The sequence below is a fragment of the Candoia aspera genome, chromosome 10 (assembly GCF_035149785.1).
Source record: "Candoia aspera isolate rCanAsp1 chromosome 10, rCanAsp1.hap2, whole genome shotgun sequence".
In the NCBI taxonomy this organism is placed as follows: domain Eukaryota; kingdom Metazoa; phylum Chordata; class Lepidosauria; order Squamata; family Boidae; genus Candoia; species Candoia aspera.
The window spans coordinates 18,034,670-18,056,340 of record NC_086162.1 but is presented as its reverse complement, the minus strand read 5'-3'; the positions used below and the strand labels follow the sequence as shown (position 1 = coordinate 18,056,340).

General features: G+C 46.7%; 1 protein-coding gene across 7 annotated transcripts in view; it reads left to right on the top strand.

Moving 5' to 3' along the window:
* The window catches only part of GRAMD1A (GRAM domain containing 1A), a 47,598-nt gene extending 31,554 nt beyond the window's left edge, over positions 1-16,044 (top strand). For 6 of the 7 annotated variants that reach the window (XM_063311835.1, XM_063311834.1, XM_063311833.1 and 3 more), the window contains 10 exons: positions 1,745-1,940; positions 2,028-2,171; positions 3,886-4,004; positions 4,236-4,378; positions 5,539-5,642; positions 6,323-6,508; positions 6,731-6,818; positions 9,493-9,600; positions 12,924-13,044; positions 14,037-16,044. In XM_063311835.1, coding sequence (XP_063167905.1) covers positions 1,745-1,940; positions 2,028-2,171; positions 3,886-4,004; positions 4,236-4,378; positions 5,539-5,642; positions 6,323-6,508; positions 6,731-6,818; positions 9,493-9,600; positions 12,924-13,044; positions 14,037-14,105 — 1,278 coding nt within the window. In that variant the 3' untranslated portion in view covers positions 14,106-16,044. Of the gene's footprint in view, positions 1-1,744; positions 2,172-3,885; positions 4,005-4,235; positions 4,379-5,538; positions 5,643-6,322; positions 6,509-6,730; positions 6,819-9,492; positions 9,601-12,923; positions 13,045-14,036 lie in introns of all 7 variants that reach the window. The other variant, XM_063311831.1, reaches the window with a different exon arrangement.
* Positions 16,045-21,671: the final 5,627 nt, after the last annotated feature.

Sequence of the window (21,671 nt, the reverse complement as noted above, 5' to 3'; positions counted from 1 at the left end):
TTGGGCATATCTCCCCCTATCACTGTTGCCTTTTGCTTTCCTTCTTTCTTGGGCTACTTCTAGTGTCTCAGCAGACAGCCATTTTGCCTTCTTGGTTTTCTCTTTCTTTGGGATGTATTTTGTTGCCGCCTCCTGAACAATGCTGCCAACTTCTGTCCAGAGTTCTTCCGGGACCCTATCTACTAAGTCCAGTCCCTTAAATCGATTCTTCACCTCCACTGCATATTCCTTAGGAATATTAGTGAGCTCATATCTAGCTGATCTGTGGGTCTTCCCTAATCTCTTTAGTCTGATCCTAAATTGTGCAAGAAGAAGTTCATGATCTGAACTACAGTCAGCTCCAGGCCTTGTTTTTACCGACTGTACAGATGTCCGCCACCTTTGGCTGCAAAGGATGTAATCAATCTGATTTCGGTGTTGTCCATCTGGTGAAGTCCATGTATAAAGCCGTCTCTTAGGTTGTTGGAAGAGAGTGTTTGTTATGCAGAGTGAATTGTCTTGGCAAAATTCTATCAGCCTGTGTCCTGCTTCGTTTTGTTCTCCCAGGCCATACTTACCTGTAATTCGAGGTGTCATTTGACTGCCCACCTTAGCATTCCAGTCTCCTGTGATGAAAATAACATCTCTTTTAGGCGTGTTGTCCAGTAGGTGCTGCAGATCCTCATAGAACTGCTCTACTTCAGCTTCTTCAGCATTTGTGGTTGGGGCGTATATTTGGATCACTGTGATGTTAGATGGCTTGCCCTGAATTCGAATTGAGATCATTCTGTCATTTTTTGGGTTGTATCCAAGCACTGCTTTAGCCACTTTACTATTAATTATGAAGGCTACTCCATTTCTTCTGTGGTCCTCTTGTCCGCAGTAGTAGATCTGGTGGTCATTTGATGTGAAGTGGCCCATTCCAGTCCATTTCAGTTCACTGACGCCCAGAATGTCTATCTTTAATCTTGACATCTCACCAATAACCACATCCAATTTGCCCTGGCTCATAGATCTTACATTCCAGGTTCCGATGGTGTGTTGATCCTTAGAACATCGGATTCGCCGTTCACCACCAGCACCGTCGGCCGCTAGCCGTCCTTTCGGCTTTGAGCTAGCTGCGTCATCACGTCTGGGGCTAGTTGAGCTCATCCTCTGTTCCTCCCCAGTAGCATTTTGACCATCTTCCGACCTGGGGGTCTCATCTTCCGATGGTATACCGACATATCTCTGGTTGTACTGATCCATTTAGTTTTCACGGCAAGAATACTGAGGTGGGTTGCCATTACCTTCCCCAGGGATCGCATTTAGTCTGACCTCTCTGTCATGACCTTCCCGTCTTGGGTGGCCCTTCACGGTTTAGCTCATGGCATCATTGAGGTGCTCAAGCTCCAGCACCACGACAAGGTAACGATCCTTTGCTGAAGACTCCAGATTTAGATGGAGACTAAATTGTAAGCCGCCTGGAATTGTTTTGGGTTGGGTGGCCCCTAAATTTAATAAAAGAAAAATAAATAATATTGGAGGATAGGACCATATAAAATGTACTCAATTCAGCTGCATGTCATTCATCAGATATTATCTTCTGCTGCATGCTTGGTGTCAAGAACATATCAAATAGCAAATATTTTGGCTGATATGTATGAATCTCATTGGCTGTCCAGATGCTGCATGTCAAATCGTGGCCAAACGTGTATTTCAAATGGAGCTCCAAATCTCTGGAGCTCACATCGGTTGAAACGAATGCCTGTTTGCTTCCCTGTAGCTGGCAGAGGATCCGGAGGACAACACTGACAGCCAAATGGATGCTTCATCCAGCCACACAGTGACCTCAGCCACGGAACCCCCCGCAGATGATTTGCTGCAGGGGTCTCCTGTGTCCCCCCCGGAGGGGGACCCGCCTCCCAGCGAGGAACTCCCCACTGACATGAGTAATTCCTCCTCTTCCACACAAGATGAAGGTGAGGATGGCCCCCATCCTTCCTGGACTCTTCCAGATCTTGGATTAGAAGTCCTAATCCAACCATCTCTTTTTCCTCCTCCTCCAGCCGAAGTGGAAGCCTTCTTCACCGACTTGCCAGGGCGGCTCCTGATTAATGCCGTGTATCACGTTGGCGCTGAGCGGCTGCAGCAAATGCTCTTCAGCGACTCCCAGTTCATACATGACTTTTTGGACCAACGCAAGTTCACAGGTAAGGGAGGTGGAGAAACTGTTTCAAATCACATCCTCAGTGGATATGCAGGAGCAAAGTCCAGGCACAACTTTACGTGGCAAAATGAAGGACACTGCTGTTTTCTGATTTGATGGCTTAGCCTAGACTTCCGTGACCTAGTTCCCAGCTGATGTATCGGATAAAGAATCGGGAGGCTGTTGCATAAACAGCCAGCTGCAAACTTCCCTGACGGTTAGAGACATGACCTTCCTCCTTGCCAGATCATAGGAAGGCTGTTGGAAGGGAAATCTAAAAGGTCCCACCCTCTGGAACATCTTGCCCCTGGAGGTTAGGTTAGCCCCATTGCTCCTGGCCTTCTGGAGGAATTTGAAGGCCTGGGGCGGGGAGGGGAGTCATCATGTTTGGGGACGGCTGGTGCCCTAGAGTGCTGGTCGCATACGAGGACTGAGTTATTATCTGCCATTTGGGCTCTATTTTTATCTATAATTATTGTTTATTGGTAACTGTTTTAAATACTGTGTTTTTATATGTTGTAAATCTATTGTGTATTTATTGTTTTACTGATTGCTATGGTAAACAGCCCAGAGTCCCTCTGATGGGAGGAGATGGGTGGTGACAAATTTGATAAGTAAAATAAAAAAGTTTCCGCCTGAATATCCATGGAGTGAAATTGGCTCCAAAGGGGAAATAGTTCAGCTGCTGGAATTCTTGTAATCCCATCCCACTATCTCAATAAACCTTACAGAACAGACTCCGGGAATTGTGCTTGAAATGATTATGTTCAGTTTAAGCAGCTGCCAAGGAGTCTGGCAACTTTTCTTGGGACTCCTGCTGGCACAGCTGCTGAGTCTGTGGCTCCCACCACATCTGCTGGAACTCCAACTTGGGAAAGATTGCCCATCCCAGATTTAAGTCAACCTTTTTAATGGCTGGATCCAAATATCTATATTCATATCTAACTCCCCTGAAGCCTGCAGCAAGTGTGACTGGTGGTGTTAAGAGTATTGCCAGATGGGGCACGGGCAAAAAGTTTGAGTGGGTTAAGAAGCAAACAGGGCACCCTTTTTCCCCCAAGGCCCCCTGCAAGCAAGCCAAATCTCGAGGCCTAAATCCCCCCCCCCGCAATTCTAGAGGGCTCTAACAACTGCAAAAGGGGTGCTGGGGGATCCCTCATGGTTCACGAGCCAAAGTGAATTCAACCTTTGAATCCTATGATCCCTTTCATTTTCAGTCCAAAGTTAATGGATGTGAGGATGGACCATAGTTCTCTGGCAGAGCCAAAGGCCTCAGATTCAGTTCCTTTTTAACTGGCTGCATCCTGAGCATGCAGAACAGGTAGCAACCCTTTGAAAAATTAAGTCCTGCCTGATTTTTATATGCCTTTTTTTTGCTGGAAGACATTTATACTAAAGCCTGGATTTAATGGAACCTTCAGAGATCGGGGGTATCCATTAAATCCAAATGTGTTCCTGTGTTTGTCATTTGCATAATTATGTAATTGATGAAAATTGCGTTGGCTGCAGTAAAACCTTGACCTAACGAACTAATGTCCATTAAAAAGAGTGTAGAATCTGAACAAAACATGTGTCCGTTGTATCCAAAGCTCATTAAACCTGCGTTTCATCAAACTAAGACTTTACTGTATCAATTTTTTTTTAATATTACCCTCAAAAGTGTAATCACCACCTGGTTTTCCTACCCTGCCCCCCAATTTTCTCTCTCCGTTTCCTAGATGTTACACTGACTTCATGGAGTGGAGACAGCAAGTGTCATCAAAGCCGTGTCATCACCTACACCATCCCCATCAGTAACCCTTTGGGCCCCAAGGCTGCACCTGTGGTAGAGACCCAGGTATGGACATTTGGTTCCTCACAATGTTAGGAGGGGTGGAGACAGCAAGGGGATTGTGTTTTGATCTGGCTGGACCAGTAGGAACGTTTCACCCACCGCTTCCTTGGGACTGTTGTCTGAACAAACTGATGGGCATGGGAAAAGTATGGCAATGACCAAGAATGGGTAACAAAAACTGAATGGGTATGCTCATCATGCCTTTCTCTTCCTCCTTGCCCGCTGGATGGTCAGACTCTGTTCCGTGCCAGTTCCAAGAATGGAGGCTGTGTGGTTGACTCAGAAGTGGTCACCCAAGGCATCCCTTACCAGGATTACTTCTACACTGTGCATCGATATTGCATCACCACCATAGCCAAAAGCAAGGCCAGGCTCAGGTACCGATTCCTGGATCTCTCCCCTCCCGGCGGCTTCTGCGTGGTTGTCAGACAGGGTGCTTTCCCATATTTTCAAGGGAATAGGCTTCCTTTAGAAAGTCTAAAGCACAGTGGAATCAGTGGGGAAGAAACAAGAGGGGGGAAGGTGGTTGCCAGTGGCATCCATAACAAACTTAAAGTTCATCAAAATGTTGATGTGTGTCATGATGTTGTATATTGAAAGACGCAACGTAGTTTTATCGTGACATCTGATACCAATGAGCAAGTCTGTCATTGCGTCATTACATAATATGCAGACTGTGATTCCTCCCCCTTGGATGGGAATTCATTCATTCATTCAATTTGTATGGCTGCCCAACTCAACAAGTGACTCTTGGTTGCATTTTTGTTGCTTGTTTTTGTTTTGAATCTGATTCACACATTAAAACCATACCAGGCCAAGGAGGACATCAGGTTACTATCCCCTTTTCTCTTGATCCTGAGCTCGGTTGCTCTAGGACAGTGCTTCTCAACCTTAGCAACTTCAAGCATGCTGGCTGGGGGAATTCTGGGAGTTGAAGTCCACACATCTTAAAGTTGCTAAGGTTGAGAAACCCTGATCTAGGAGGAGTATTAGAGAATGCCATGTAAACTAAATCCAGAGCAGGGCACTGCTTTAATTAGGACCAGCCAAATGGCAGACAAGAATGTACAAATGTTCAAATTCTTGAAAACTCTTCCTTGGGGACAGTGCTACATCAATCAGGGGATGGGGAAGAAAACCCCCAAATTAAGCCAACTGATTTGCAGTTTGCAGTTCAGAGTTCATACTGAGATAGAGACTGTAGTCCAAATGCATGACTGTGGGGCATGCTTGGGTCATCTTACATGCAGCATTCAGCAACAAAGAATGGCTGACCTCCCACCTTCCCAGCTCTGAAAACACAAAGGTTACTGAGACTCTGATCTCCCTGGAGAACACCTGATCTTGTAGCTGCAGAGGAAATGGAAGAAGATGAGACAGATATAGGAAAGATTAAATAACCCCAGAGATCCTCTTGGTTGCAAACCAAACTAAGTGTTCCATTCTTTGCCAGATGGGCTCCTCTTCGAATTTCCCGGCATTCCATGGGGGAAGAGAGATTCTTTGGCCCATCTGTGACAATTATTCTCCATTACAGAGTCTCCTCTGAAATCCGGTATCGGAAGCAGCCGTGGACCCTTGTGAAGACATTCATTGAAAAAAATGCGTGGAGTGGTGTTGAAGAATACTTCCAGCGCTTGGGTAAGTGAATCAAGGGAACAAGCTGCAGTACAATACCTGTCTGTGGCTTGGAACAGCTACAACACAGTCTGGGGCTGGGGTTCCCTCTTACCTTCCCATTCATGAGGTTCATCAATTTCTCCCAATAGAGGTTACAGGTAGTCCTTGACTTATGACCACAGTTCGAACTGGAACTTTGGTCACTAATTGATGCGGTCATTAAGTGAGTCATGCCCAACTGTATGACCTTTTTGCTGTGGTCATTAAGTGAATCACACAGTTCCCCATTGATTTTGCTTGTCGGGAGCCAGCTGGGAAGGTTGCAAATGGTGATCACGTGACCTCAGGGTGCTGCGACTGTTGTAAATACAAGCCGGGTGCCAAGTGCCTGAATTTTGATCATATGACTGCGGGAATGCTGCAATGGTTGTAAGTGCAAGGACCAGTCATGAGTCACTCTCCTCAGCACAACCGTAACTTTGACCAGTTGTTAAACAAATGGTCGTAAGTCAAGGACTACCTGTATTAGAGAATGGGTAGCTCTGAAGGGTCTGAGATACTCACCTGTAGGCATGTACAGAACTTGACAGAAATGTGGATGTTTTGGAAAAGAAGAGAGGCTCATGTCCCAGGATTGTAATGTTGTGCATGAACTCAGCCCTGCAGCACCTTCACCTCTGCTGTCTTAAACCTGGTTTCAGAGCTGGCACTGGTGCAAGCAGAAAAGGCTCTGCTAGAGGAGAGCTGCCATGGCAAAGAACCCCGGGGTCTCTTGTCTGGATTGCGTCGCAGGAAACGTACCCTGAGCTGGAGAGCTCCCCATGTTGAACCCCCAATGCCCACGCTACCCGACGGTGAAGGGGCGTCACGTACCATTCGCCCCTCAGGTATGACTCCTTGTTGAGAAAGGATGATTCTCAATGATCCTTCCCTCTCCCTGGTGAATAGGGAATCTGTGATCCTCCAGACATTACTGAACTACCAAAATCCCTCAGCATTAGGGATTAGGCTAAATGAGGCTGCTTGGAGTTGCAGTTCAATAATGTCTGGGGGACTTCAGGTTCCTTTTGTTCTGTGAGTCCTTGATCTATTGGTTTTCCGTCCTGTAGGCAGCCTGACCTCACGTCTTTCAGAACAACTACTGGAGCCAGGACAGGGACAGACCGTCTCCACCGTGATCCTCGTCATCAGTCTGGTGTAAGGAAGCTGCTGTTTGGGGAGGTGGGGCTGTGTTTGGAGATCATCTAGAGAACTTCCCCCAACTTGGTCTCCTCCAAGTGCATTGACTCCAACTCCCAAAGTTCTCCACAGTGGTTGAACTGGCTGGGGAACTGAATTCCATACATCTGGAAAGCACCAAGGTTATTGAAGGCTGATCTAGACCAGCCTTTTCAAACCTGATACTCTGTAGAGGCAGACTACAACTTCCACCATACCGAGCCAGCCATAGCAGAGCTGGCTGAGGATGATAGTCCAACACATCTGGAGGCACTGTCTCAGGGAAGGCTTTTCTAGAGTTCCCTGTGAGTTTTCCATATGCAAACTTAGGAGTATTCACTTCAAAGTGAGTCTACGCAAGGTCATACCGTAACTTACATAGGGTTGCAGCCTAACTGGGAAGCCAAGAAAGAGTCCAGTTCATTGAAGCCAGGAACAGGCTGGCTTTATCCTGGGTACCCATGATGTCACCAGGACGGGACTTCAGTGGAGACCTGGAATTCTGCCTTCATGGGTAGGGTGGCCCCAGAGGCAGCAAGTCTGACTTAAAGTAAGTGAAGCAACATAAACATGGCCATCAAAAAAGGCTCCCCTCTCTGTTCCCCAAACTGAAATACAACTTGGTGGGCTGTAGTAAAGGAGGAAAAATGTTGTCCTTGCACTTGCAAGGATTTTCTGGGGGAGACAGCTGACAAGGCTAGCCAGAAAGAGATAGGGTGCTTTTGCTTTGCAATCTCATTTGTGCTTTCCTGAGTCACTAACACATTAAAAAGCATGCTGAGTTGTGGGTTAAGGTGTAGCACTATCTTCTTAAAATCCCCTGCCCTTTTCTGTTCCTCTAGGTGGGTTGGTGCGTTGGTTTACTCATTTACTATTTCAATTTATATGCCCCCCTGCATCTCAAGTTCATGACTTTGGCGGCTATTGACAGTTAAAAACGCCATAAAAAAACTAAAGGTTCTAGGTTAACCTCACCTAGTTTCCTGCTAGATTAGCAACCTGACTTGTTTTAAAAGTAGAGAAAAGTTTGGGAATGGAGCTATGGTATGGCAGTATCCATGCTGGATTGTTTTTTCCTTTACTATTTTTTTTTTAGATCAGAGAAAGCAGGAACAAAGCTTCATCTCTCTCTCTCTCTCTCTCTCTCTCTCTCCCTCCCTCCCTCCCTCCCTCCCTCCCTCCCTCCCTCTCTCTCTTTCTTTTGCCTCCGCACAGGATCTGTGTGAGGTATTGTATGCCAAGAGCCCCCCAATGCTGGCCATGTTGCTACTGCTACTGCCTTGGACGTCCCTTTGCCCTCGCCTGACCCCACCCTGCCATTCCTCCCTGCCCGGGGGACCTGCAGCTTCCATCCCGCCTTCTTCCTTTCGATCCCAGTCCCGAGTGGCTTGTTAATCCTGGCTTGACCCTGATTTCTTGATTGGCCTTCATGATCCCTGCCATTTCAATCCCCTCCCTTTCTTTTCCCAGCCCGAGCCGCTTGGCTGTCACTTCCTTGATGTCTTCCACCTTCAGCCCCCGCGCTGCACTCTGCTTGCCGTTTCTCTCATCACTTGTCCCCCTATTCTAAGCTGCGATCCTCACCAAACTGAAAGGGAATGGGGAACAAAGCCAGGTGGCCCGATTCCTTCTCAAGAATCTGCCTTACACGATTCCACCCACAGTTCCCTTTTTGTTCCCCTCATTAAACTGACAAGTTGCTATTTGCAGCATCCACGGCCTGGATGCTGCAAGTAGCAAATGCTTGGAGGGGGGCTAACTTTCTCCCTGTCTATCTTCATTCATAGGGCTTCTGATATTTCAGTCTATACATTTTTATAGCTTAGAAGGCCAGCCACTGGAAGGGAGATGAGACTTCCTAGATACCAAAATTTGTATCCAAGTTTAGTGCCATTGCCTGTGCAAAAATAGTGAGGGTATCTCTGGGAGTTACTCTGTCTGCCACGGACCCCTTCATTAGCTTAGGCTCATCTTTTGCACTGGCAGCACTATCAGTGCCTAGATTTATTTATTTATTCTTTAAATTTATTTCACCACCCATCTCCCCCAACGGGGGACTCTGATAGATGTCTGATACAAGCCACAGTGATATCATGTAAATTACAAAATTCATATCCTTTGCACAGCGACAGCATGATGTGTGTGATGTTGCTTCTCTCATCCCTCTGTTAATCCAGATGCACTGGTGTGTTTCCAGCATGACCACTGCAGTCACTGCTTGGTGATTTAAAGACCCAGTTCACACACTGCATTAGGCCATGGGTTTATTCAGTTGTGAAGGCTGGTTCGACCACATTCTAAGCCAAAACCAAATATATCACTGCAGGATTAAGACAAACTGTGAAGCCAGCTTTTGGGAAAGTTATTTTACTATATCGTTAGTCTTGGGGAATTATAATAAGAGTATCAGGATATTTCAGTCCCTGTGTGTTTTTATTACGTGGCGTCATTTCAACCATGATCTTGAAAGGGTTATTCCCACCAAGCATCCCCCAAAAGTGAGAATGCTACTTTTTGACATAGGGGATGTGGTTGTTTTGAAATATGGAGGAATTTTTAAGTCATTTAAATCCCACCACCTTCCAGCTGGAAATGGGTGCCCCCTTGGTCCGAAAGGGCTCTCGTGTTCCAACCTGTTTCTGTTTCCCTCTAGTCTCTTAGTTCTCGTCATCCTCAACATGATGCTCTTCTACCGGCTGTGGTCTCTGGAACACACAGCCCGAACTGTGGAGTCATGGCAGACGTATGCGCTCTCCAATGGGTGAGAAAGGCAGCAAGATCTGGGAAAGAAAAAATGGGAGATTTACTTCCTTACTCTTAAATATAGATTTTGACCATTTAATGCAAGCTAACATGGCTTTGGGGCCCTGAATTCTCTCAAAAATATTGGCAAAATGCAGTTTGAATTGAGAGAAAGGGAGAACAATGTTCTCAAGATAGCTTACTGCTGGTTTCATATAAGTAACTATAGCATTTATGTCAAGAAATAATATGCCGCAGACTAGCACTTGGAAGGATAGCAATGAAGGCCTTGGAAAAGATACTTGGATGTTTTGATAGGTCAATATTTACAAAGATCAGAATTATGCAGGCAATAGTTTTCTCTGTGACACCATATAGAAGTGAAAGTTGGACTTTGAAGAAGCAGGGTAGATTGAAGCTTTTGATCTTTGATATTGGAGAAGACTCCTGAGAATATCATGAATAGCCAAGAAAACAACAGAACAAATCAATCCAGACTTCTCACTTAAGATGCAAATAACCAGGTTCAAATTATAATATTTTGTACACATTATGTGAAGATCCAGCTCCTTTAAGACATTCATAATGCTGGGAAAGGTGGAAGGAAAGAGAAGAGGATAACCAGCAGCAAGGTGGATGGACTCAATTACAGTGGCAGTGGGTACCCTTTTGGAAGACCTGAAGAACTAGGTTGGGACAGATCATCCTGGAGAAGGTCTGTCTATGTGACTGCTAAGAGTAGATACTGACATGATGGCGTATAGCCCATCAGTCCATGAATAGCATTTATGCAGATATCTGTCTTCCCTTTGTGGCACCTTCCATGTGTGTTGACTGCAATGCCCATAATCCAGACCAGACTCATCCAGACCAGACCCATGTGAAGCTAGAATGATGGGCCTTGTAGTCTAGCACATGTAGCAGGTGCCATGCTGGTGAAAGCTGGATCCTATGTGAACATGCATAGTGCTTGGACATAAACAAATGAGATACATTTTTACTGATATCAGGAGAAAGCATTTTAGCCTGCTGTGATGAAAATAGTGAAGAGGATTATATCACCTTAGAGGATGAGCCAATATATTATAGTACCAGGTTGAGCTATGGACACATATACATTGAGCCATTCATTTGTCTTTTTGTTTATTGTTATGGATGGAAGCCCAGGTTTCACACACTGATAGAGACCTTGTTTCACACACTGCGCTGAACTATGGTTTGCTTCTCCACGGTGTAATGAATCAATGAAAGTGGGTGGAATTTAATTAGCATCCTAAAAAGAATTCCACAGCCTGGGAATCCTCCAGCAGTATGGACTCAAACTGTCCAAAAATTTTGCTGCCCTTTGCATATACCTGATTTATTAACTCGTCTTAGTTAAATATTTACATTGGGAGATTATACATTTTTTCTTAAGAGGATCGATCTATAGATCTTTCTGGAAAGTTGTCGGATCTTTTTCAGTTGTGATTGCTGGTAGATGGTGCTGGCTTTGCGTTTGACCTGAGATTGGATGTGCCAAGCATTTTATACCCATTATTAAACTTCTATTATTTTGTATTACGTCAATTCCTCACCTTTTATATTGGATTACATTGTAACGGTTATATGGTCTTTGACTGGAAATAAAGTTTATTATCATTACTCTCAGAATTCCCCAGGCAGCTAAAACCAAACAAATTATTCTTACAGCTGTGTGAACCCAGCATGAATGTAGGCTGGGGAATTCTGGGAGCTGAAGTCCACACATCTTCAAGCTGCCAAGGTTGAGAAACACGGTCCTAGTATGAAGATGTGTTTAAAGTAACCAAAGTATATTTATGCATGTGATACAAATGTTTAAATGTTCATTTAAATGGTCTAAATCGAACCTGGTAACCATTTTGACCATTTCACTGGGCAAGACCTTGGTGCTTAAAATGTAAAAAATGTAGTCCTAATTATAACAAGATTGTATCTTATTGTTGAAAGCCTGAGTATAGATCAATAAACAGAAAGCAGGTACCAAATGGATACAAGTGGAATAACGAACATTATTATCAAAATATTTGTAAGCATGTCAGGAACCCTTGAAAGGAAGCTATAACTGTTTGCATTCCCTGCTGAGTTATATCTTCAGTGGTAAATCGAGGTTTGTCTCTAGGTGAAACAAAGATGATGCATTATCCATCATATTTTAAAATAATTATCTTTGTTGTACGTGTAAACTTTTCCAATGCTAAACAGTGATTAGTTGAAGTCTTAAAATTTGTTTTTAAGCACAACTTTGGAAAAAGTACTGTCCAGTGAACACTGATCTAGGTTAATGTCTGGAAAAACATATCGTAATTCCAATAAACAAGTCAGGTTCTTAGTCTGTCCTTAAGGAAGACAGAGAATCAATTCTTTCAGCCTAATTTACCCTACAGAGTAGTTAGAATGAAACGAAGAAGGGGTACCTCTTTTCTGGGGAAAAAGTGAGATATAAATGTATATTAAATATGTGATGAATATAGAGGGTCAGTAAATTATCTGAAATGTTGAGTGACTTTAAGAAGCTGATATCCACTGCCAATGTGTAGCCAATAGAATTAATTGATCGCTCTTTTAAATAGAATCAATTGATTGCTCTTTAATAACTGTAGTCCTCTGAGTGGAATAAAATATAACACAATAAAACAATATAAAACCCAACCAAAAACCCCCGACAGTGCAGTAACCAAGGAAAAATCATTTGCAGCAAAAATAATGGTAAGAAATGTAGTACATAAAAGTATAGTTAAGTAAAGCTAGCAACAAAATGTTTCCAACAGGTTTTAAAATGCTTGAGCAAACCAAATGTTTTTTTGTTTGGCATGGTGAGGTTGTAAGGTAGGTACCAGGCGAGTGTCTTTCGAGGATTCCTAAAAATAGGAGCCTGCTTGGGAAAAAGTTTCAGATGAAGACCATCCATCAAGGTTGACCAACCAAAAGTTGCATGTGTCTTGCAAGCTCCAGAAACCCCAGGTAGCTGCAAGATGATTTTCTGATAGGCTTAACATGTACATAAAATATAATCACTAACCTCCCTCATACCTCTAAAACCCAAATGGGCATAAAATCTCACCCCCTCCAGTATGATTGTAGGGTATTGCCCTAACGTGCTATAAAAAGGTTATGGAGGAGAGAATGTTGCTTCTGGCTGCAAAAGGTTGCTCTCACCCAGCCTTAGAATTAGGGGAGTTAGGTTCTGGGAGGCCAGCTGGCCTCTGCATTAAACACTAGTGATGGGTGTGATAATTCACAGCAAAGTAGTGAACTCGGGGTGGACACGCTGCTGATCTGTCTCAGTTAAGAGAACTCTGTCTCCTCCTTGCCTGGCAGAAAACTTCCACAGACAGCCTCCGAATGGGCAGAGATTCTGGAGCTGCAGAAACAGTTCCACAGTGTGGAGGTGCAAAAGTGGAAACAGATCCTGAAGGCATCAGTGGAGCTGCTGGATGAGGTGAGCCCTGCAGTTTGAACATTCTTCCAGTCCAGCTAGTTCTTGGAAGGTGGGAGAAGCAGTGCTCCAGTTCTTGGTTTCCAGAAGCCCTTTTTAGTGGCCATACAGCAGAGACTGAGGGATATTGGGCTTCGTTCACTCATCATTGTCAGGCAGGTTGGTCCTGAGGGAAGCTGAAGTTCAAACGGGCAGGAGGGCGCCAGATTGTTTACCTGTATACCAAAAGTTTTGAAACCAATTTTTGTAGCTTCAAGGCAAGGATGGGGGACCTGTGGCTCTCCATCTCTCTCTCAGGGATCCTGGGAGTCACCAGGTCCAGTAATGGGAGGGGCATAGATTCCTCATCCTTACTTCCCTAATAAAAAGAAGGAAAAGCCAAAATCTTAGGATATGGAATTGGGTACCCTGGATTCAAATTTGACTGTGCACTGCTATGGTGACAGCTTAGGCAAGCTTTCAGTATCCCAGTTCCTTCAATATGTGTTGGACAACAATGTCCACAATCCCCAGACAGTGTAGCAATACAGTTTAACGCCTCTGGAAGCCACAAGATTGCAGAAGGCTGGCTTAAGGCTCATCTATATGTGGTGCACAAACATGCACTGAAATACTGATGGGATCTATGCCCATAGGTTGGGTTCAACCAACACACTGAGCCATAATGTGGTATCTTTGGTTGATGGCTTGGCAGTGTTTTGTGAAAGCAACCAATTCTGTTTTGTCCAATAAAATGTGGCTTGGCTAACCAACAAATGGCTCAGTACAGTGTTACTTAACCTTGGCAACTTTAAGCTGTGTGGACTTCAACTCCCAGAATTCCCCAGCCAGCATGGCTGGCTGGGGAATTCTGGGAGTTGAAGTCCACACAGCTTAAAGTTGCCAAGGTTGAAAACACTGGCTTAGTATGTTATGTGAACCCAGCCATAGCTTCCTTGTTGGTTGGGGTAGTGACTTCCTCTTCAGGAAATAACTTACTCTCCTCTTTCCACCAGATGAAACTCTCCCTTGAGAAGCTGCAGCAGGGCATCATGGTGGCAGAGCCCCCGTTGGAGCCAGAGTGAAGCCACAGTATCTTCTCTCTTGAGGAGGTTGCTGAGTTATTGGAGGGAAGATGCCCGAGACCCATCTCAGAAACTGTTGAACCAGTGGTGCGGGGATCCTGTGGGTGGTGGTGGGAGGAAATAGCACTGTGCTCCTTGCCAGATCCACCACCTGGACATTATCCTCAAGAGGGCCACTGGTAGCGATGGATCCCTTGGTGGAACCTGTTTTGCGGGGAACATCACTTTCCAATCATTCCTCCTGGGGTAGTCCCTGCAGGGACTTCTCTTTATCCCCTTCCCACTTCAGTGCTATTTATAGTCCACCCAGGACCCCCAGGAGTCCTTATTTCCTGTATCCTGGCACCAGTTCTTTTTTACAGCTATTGTTTGGGGAGGAGGGAGGCTGGGATCAATTTTGGGAGGGGGGGTGGCCTCTGGAGCTGGGATCTGCCTTTTGCCCGGAGACTTCACTCAGCAGTTACCTTATGGAGGACAGCAACAAACCTAGATTTGCAGTTCTCTCTCTCTCTCTCTTATATGCACAAGCTATCATGGACAGTGGGGAGAAAGCAATGCAGAAGCTCCAGTTGGTTCATGCCTTCTTTGGCTGTCATTCCTCCTGCTCCTCTGCCCTGTCCTTCCTACCATTTGGTGGCTCTGTTTGTTAACGTTCTTAAAAGGGATCTTCTCAACACATTACCTCTGATAGGGTCAAGGCTCTTCAGGACCTCATTTTCACACACTGAAAAGCAGAGAGCTGGACTACAGCCTTTTCTTGCTGGTTGCACATGTTAACACAGAGAATTTTCTGAACAAGGGGTCAACCTTGTTGAGTGTCCCTGTAACCTTGAAAAGTACATACACCAGCAGTTCTATATACACATAATCTTGCTAGGTTGGAGTCCAGTCCAACCCTCCTTTTCACAGAATGGTATCTGACTTATCAGCCAAGCTCTGCTCCTCTTTGACTGTGTTTACAGAACACTAAATTCAAAAGTCTGATGGAAGAACGCACCTGTTTTCCCACTGTGCATAGCCAGGGTCGTAAGCTTAATGCAGGGTTTCTCAACCTTGACAACTTTTAAGATGCCTGGACTTCAACTCCAGATATCAATTACGGACAGTTGGACAATTCTGGGAGTTGAAGTCCAGACATCTTAATGTTGCTAAGGTTGAGAAACACTGGTTTAGTGTGTTATCTGAACTGGAAATAGTCACCATTTGCGGTTTACTGAAAATGGACTTTGTAGCCAAGGCATGTTGCAGGTTTAAATATTCCATAACCCCAAATGGCACGTCTTTTTTGATTTTGGAAAACGTGCTGAGGCTCTGGTTAACAAGCAGTGTATAGCTCTTGAGAGTGGGGTAAAGTGCTAGTGTTCATCCTTGATAACCAGGCGTTTGGGTTTAGTGTGCCATGCAAACAGATAATTTAGTACAAAATGCTCCAAATGGTGCTTTTTAGGGAATGTTGTATCTGGGCGCAGTCACGAATGGCAGTTCCATCTGGGTTTTATTTTTTTTTAACCCTGTACAGCATGCTACATGTGCCACACAAGAGACTCTTACGTCTGCCTCTGCCTCCTGTACAGCTGGGCCTTTGCCTTCCCACAAGGAAACTGTATTGTCACTGTAAAGTGAAGTTTCACTGCCAATCTGGGCCTCTAAGCCCTTCAAATATACTGGTGGGGAGGGGGCACTGAAATCTGCCCCCTCCTGGAGAGGGGGTTGTGTGTCTGTCAACTCTGTGTTCTCTTTCCCCAAAAACTTGGGAGGCCCAGGTTTCAGACCCTCTCCCTTTTTTTCCCTTCCCCCATTAAAATTGGGGGACGGGGGGGGTGGTCTCTTTCCTTCAGTTTTGTAGATCTGTTCAGTATTAATAATCCAGTGTGTTTGCAGTTCCAGAAAAACACCAGGGCTTATTTATTAGGGAGTGAAATAAAGACCGTGGATCGGAGTTTGCAGTGCCCTCGTGTGTCTTTATGGGGGAGGGACGTGTTTTTAAAAACGTTCGTCTAAATGTGCCTGCCTTGATTTTTCCACTGGGCGTACATTTCCCTCTGATGTCAGCCCTTTGAAGTAGGCCAGGTCAGGAACCGGACACCACAAGAATTACTGGAATTGCACTTCATTGTTGCAGTGTATAATAACAGAGTCTTGAAAACCTGAGAGATTTTCCCTCTACCTTCTACGGTAGAAGGAAAATCTCAAGATGGGTTTATCTTGAGTTTCTTTCTCATCCCCTCTTCTTTCCCAATGCTAAGCAGAGATTTATTTAATTGTTCTTGCATTCAAGAGGGTGAGAGGGACAAAAGCAATATTGCGGTGCAAGCCCCACCCCTTTTGCACATGTGCCATGATGTCACAAGGACATACAAAAGGGGTGGAGCTCACATGGGCTGTGAAAATGACCTTGGGAGACAGGAGGAAGAGCCACAGCCTAGACAATGGTCAGATAGATATCTCAGCCCACAGAAGGAATGGGGATGGAGAAAGCATCTCAGAAGGAATCCTCCCTCCCTACGTTTCTGAAATGTAAAGGCAGTTCTGTTGCTGTAACCTCACAATAAAGGTAGTGTCAGTACTCATGGTTTTGGTTCCCTGTCCGGACTACCTCGAAGGGCTGACACTTGATGATATGACCCTGTTTTTGTCATCTCGATGAAGGCAGCAAGAAAATCAAATGCATATGATACTTCTATCCTGCCTATCCTATAGAGGAGCTGATGGGAGCATGCAGTATTTCTGCCTCCCCCCTTCTCCCCCTTTCAACAATCCTAGGAGGAGGACAACTGCCCAAGGTCCTCGTTTCTGAGCTATCCCCTTGTGCTTTTGTGAAATCTACTTTTTAGTGTATCCCATGCCAGGGCAAAATAGCCCCTTTGCTTTATTGTGGAACTACTGAATTATTTCACTGTGGTTAGAACTGGATACAAAGTAAACGTAGAATCATTAAATTCTAATTTATAGATCAGAAGCCTTCTCAAGAGAGCCAGTTTGGTGTAGTGGTTAAGGCCCTGGGCTAGAAACTAGGAGACCGTGAGTTCTAGTCCCACCTTAGGCACAAAGCCAGCTGGGGGACCTTGGGCCAGTCCCTCTCTCTCAGCCCTAGGAAGGACGCAATGGCAAACCACTTCTGAAAAACCTTGCCAAGAAAACTGCAGGGTCTAGTCCAGGCAGTCACCAGGAGTCAACAATCACTTGAAGAGACCAAAAAAAAAAAAGGCTTCTCAAGGTTTGCAGGACTGTCATCACTCATGGGGTGTGTGCAGGCAAAGACAGAAGCAAATCCTTTTAGACCTCCCTCCCTCTCTGTGTGGGGCTGACTCTAAACACACCGCAATCCCCTTCTAAGTTGTGACCCTCCAAGGAGTTCCTGACCTATAAGTTGAAAAACCCTGACCTTTAGGAAAATTTTAAAAAGCACAGCTAGTAGAGGCTATGCTGTCTCAGCACTTGATCACATGACGGCACTTGATGCTGCTTGCACATCTTTGTCCAGCAAATGTGAGCAAGTCAAATCTTAATTGTCACAGTCCAAGACCAGTATATATACAAATATAAGAGTAAACTAAAACTGCAATGGGCTAAGACCAATACAGAGCACCCTAGAAGCATAAGCACCAAAACAATGTAAAACTCTACAAAACAAAAAATACAAGACAGCTAAGAATACAAAATCCTGAGCCATAAAATTAGCTGAAATGATCCCTAAGTCTATGGGAGAGGGTAATTAATAAACACTAAGAGCTATCTAATTTGGAAATACAGAGTAACATTTGGAGGTTAAAACTTAGTTAAAAGGTTGGGGGGTAGGAATAGTATAGTCACATCAACAGATGCTATTAGGAACAAAGCAGTGAGGGTGGGCAGGGGTCTGCAGGAGGTCAAAATAGTCAATAATGGCAACAACAGTGCACACTCCCACCCTTTTTTACATGCATCGCAATGCATGTAAAAAGGGCAGGGCTTTGTTGGTTTATTTGTCATATTTCTTTACCGCCCATCTGATAAAAACAACTCTTTAATTACATGGTTAAGTACATGGGAGGGCAGGATAACATGGAAGATGATGCAGGGACAGCAAGTAGGATCTGAAGGGCTGGCCCTGGGTGCCACTGCTGAGCCAGGTCAGTTGAAAACCCATTGGCTGTGTTCCCCCCAAAATGTCAAGCATGAATTATTTAAACTTTTTGGGGGAGAGGGCAGTGGCTTAATATGTTGTCTGAACTTGGGTGGTTTGGTAAGTTCCATGTGTTATAGAAATCCAAGAAATCGGTTCATCAATCACCAAATAAAAAGTGTTGTGTGAACCCGATGAGTCGTAATCCAAGCCATTCCTCTTTGAGGAGGCATCTGTTCCCACTGTGCCCTGATCCACTTTCACTGATCCTCAGGAGGAAGGGAAAAGGCTGCCAGGAGACGGGCGAGCAGCACAGCTTTCAAGGTCCACTGAGAAAAGAATACAATTCAAGGAAGGTTCTTATAATGCAAACAGATGTAAGATGGCCTCACCTCTTGCATGCATGATGAACATGTGCTAATCAAATGATCACAGGCTATGTTTTTTTCCTGCTTTGTTACTACCGAATGCCATCGCAGCAGATTGCTGACCTTAGTTGATGGCAAAAACCCACTCCTGCTTTATGGCACATCAGAAGGGTTCCCTGGTAGGCAAAAGATGCAGAAAATATTTGCCAGAGGTGACAGTTTGGAAAATGCTAACCTAGATTCTTGTCTTTGTCCACCTATTGTTTCTGAGCCCTTAGGTGGCCAGATAAAGCAAAACCCTGAACACTTTATGCAGGGGTTTTAACTTAAATTTCAAAGATGCCTTGACTTGTTTCGCATCCCATCATTCTATTGAACTAACTTCCTGCAAACAAGTTGCCTCTGCATTGGTTCCCAAGTAGACTACAGGCTTCAGGGAAGTCTGAGGATGAATGAATCAATCCCAACTGGGGCAACTGAAATGTGTTTTGTGAACAAAATGACACTGCACAGGCCCCCTAGTCGACTCAGCAGGGTTTTCTTGGCTGTCTTCACCCAAACCAATAAACCTGGTCACTTGGGCATCTTTTTGGCTAGTTGTGGGTAGATGAGCTCTGTTCTTATGGATGGTGAGTGAGGTCATGGTTTATCCTCAGGCACTTGGGAGGTTGAATGTGGTGGGGTTTTGTGCTTTCATCTTGTAAGTCGCCCAGAGTCACTTGTGTGAGATGGGTGGCTACATAAATCATATCGATAAATAAAAAATAAATTTCCTGGGTCTACACAGTACTGTACACTGAATTATAGGCTGGGTTTGCATAGCATGAGAAAAAACTAACCAAGGTTAAAAGTAACCCAGCTTAGCAAGCTGTGTGAATGCAACCCTTAGGTTTGTAAACACTCTGATTAAGTGTGCTGTGTGGACACAGGCTTAGATTCTAATATCTTCTGTTGGACCAGCACTCTGCTCCCATGCTGGCTATCCAGAGTGCTTTCAGTTGGACTAAGAAGTGTACAGAACGTTGGTTGGCTCTTTCTGTATCCCACGTTGAGCTTCTAAATTAACCAGGCAGATTTCATAGTATCAGTGATAATGCAGAGCCTTTTTGGAAGATCTTGCAAGGGAGCTGAAGGATTCTGAAGCCTGTTAGGTCCCCTTTGAGCTAGCCAATCACACTATACCCCTTAATACAGATTTGGAAAGTTCTGCTGAATCAGTCTGTTCAAGAGCCTACCTTTGCGCATGTACAGAGTGCCATTCTCTGCCTAAGCAACTAGGCTAGGACTAAGACTTGGTCATATTTGGATTTCAACAAAGGATAGCAAAACAAGAGGACAGCATTGCGTTGGAGTGGGGATAGAAGGGAGAGATGAGATTTTAAGTTCATTCCAGCCTTCTGGACAACAGCAATGGCCAGGAAGGCTCTCTGGGAATGTGCAGAGTGTTCTTCCTACTCCTCACACAGCCCTCGACAATCGGCAGTTTGGAAAACTTTCCTTCTGCTCAGGTGTCAACGCCTCCAGCCACCGATCTCCCCAGGCCGATCGGCGGTTCCAAAGCCAGCGCAAAGCCAGCCCGGCCAACCGGGGACTGGGGCAGGACCAGGGCCGGGATTAAACGCTGGGGGGTGGGGGTGCCTCGGGACGGGCTCCGCAGCCACTGCAGAGAGTGACGCATCCCTCCTCCGCCTATGATCTTCTTTCCATGCCCCCCCTCCGCCCCCCGCTGCCTCTTCCGCGCTCGCTCACGTTCCCATCGCCCGATTTCGGAGGCGGGCGGGTGGAGCCACTGCGGGCCTAGCCCCGCTCGCCCGGCCTCCTACCTTTTTTCCTTCCACCCCTCGAGCTTTAGGCCCGCGTGGTTTCCCCCTGGCTACGCCGCCGCCGGTGCCTCGGCTGGTGCCGCCGCCGCCGCCGCAATGCATCAAGTTTGGCGGCGCCCGCCTCCTCCGCCTGGCGCACGCTTTGATTCATTCCTCCTCGCCCTGTCCAGCAGCGAGCCAGGGCAGTTCCCGGGCGGCTCAGGCTCTGCCGCAGCGGTGCGCGCCGCCGGGGAAGGCTAAGGGGAGGGAAGGGGCAGGTCGCCGCGGGGGGGAACGGAGGAGGAGAGGGGGAAACGAGGGGTCGTCGCGCGAGCCAGCGGGCGAGGCATTCCCGCCGCTCCCGGGCGGGCCCGATCCCCCCCTTCCCTTCCCTTCCGCAGCAGGCGCAGCAGCTCCAATCGATCCCTCCTTTGGTGGAGCCCGGCTTAGCGAGCGCCGAAGGTTGCGGCCGCAGTCGCTCGGACTCCCGTGCAGCGCGCGCCGGGGCTTCCGACAGCCAGCCAGCCGGCCGGCCGGCGAACAGGCTATGGATCCGGCCCTCTTGAGTCCCGCGGAGGCACCTGCCCGAGGGGGCGGCTGATCTTGGGCTCCCCCCGTGCGCCAGCAGGGAGCCGCGTTTGGCAAAGGGCTGGCTTGGAGAGGTGTGTGTGTGGAGGGGTGTGTGCGCTTTAAAGAGGGGGCGTTTTAATTTGGAGAGCGGCGACCCCCACTGAGAAAAATCTCCGGGTTCTGGAAGACCGCGCGGGGGCTTCATTGCGGCCGGCGGAGCCGCGACCTTCCGGCTGGGCAGGGCCGCAAGCCGCCGCCGGGTACACCTTGAAGCCGAAAGGACGCGGGAGCGCAGGTCGCCGGGCCCGTGGCGGCGCGAGCGGACGAGCCGCCTTGCCCACCCACGGCTGGGTGAAGAAGGGGACTCCGTTCCCGCGCTGCCTCTCGCCTTTCTCCGGGCCCATCCCCACTTTTATGGCTCCCCCAGCAGCCGGCCGCCTCCTTTGCTTCTTCGTGCCATCTCGGTCCCCGGCTTGGTGTCATCGCAGCCCCGAGGCGACGGGGGCAGCAGCCGCCGTCGGGGCAAGGAGCGGCGGAGCGCCTCGTGCGGCCGACGTCCGCGCCGGGGCCGGGGCGGATCGGGTATCCGAGGCAAGGGCAGGTGGATCCGGCTGGGACATTCCGAGGCGCGCCGCGCTTTTCTTGGGCGGGCGCTAAGCAAGCTATAAATACCCTCGCGGGAAGATTCTTTCCGAGGATCGTCTGTCTGTTGACCACAAGA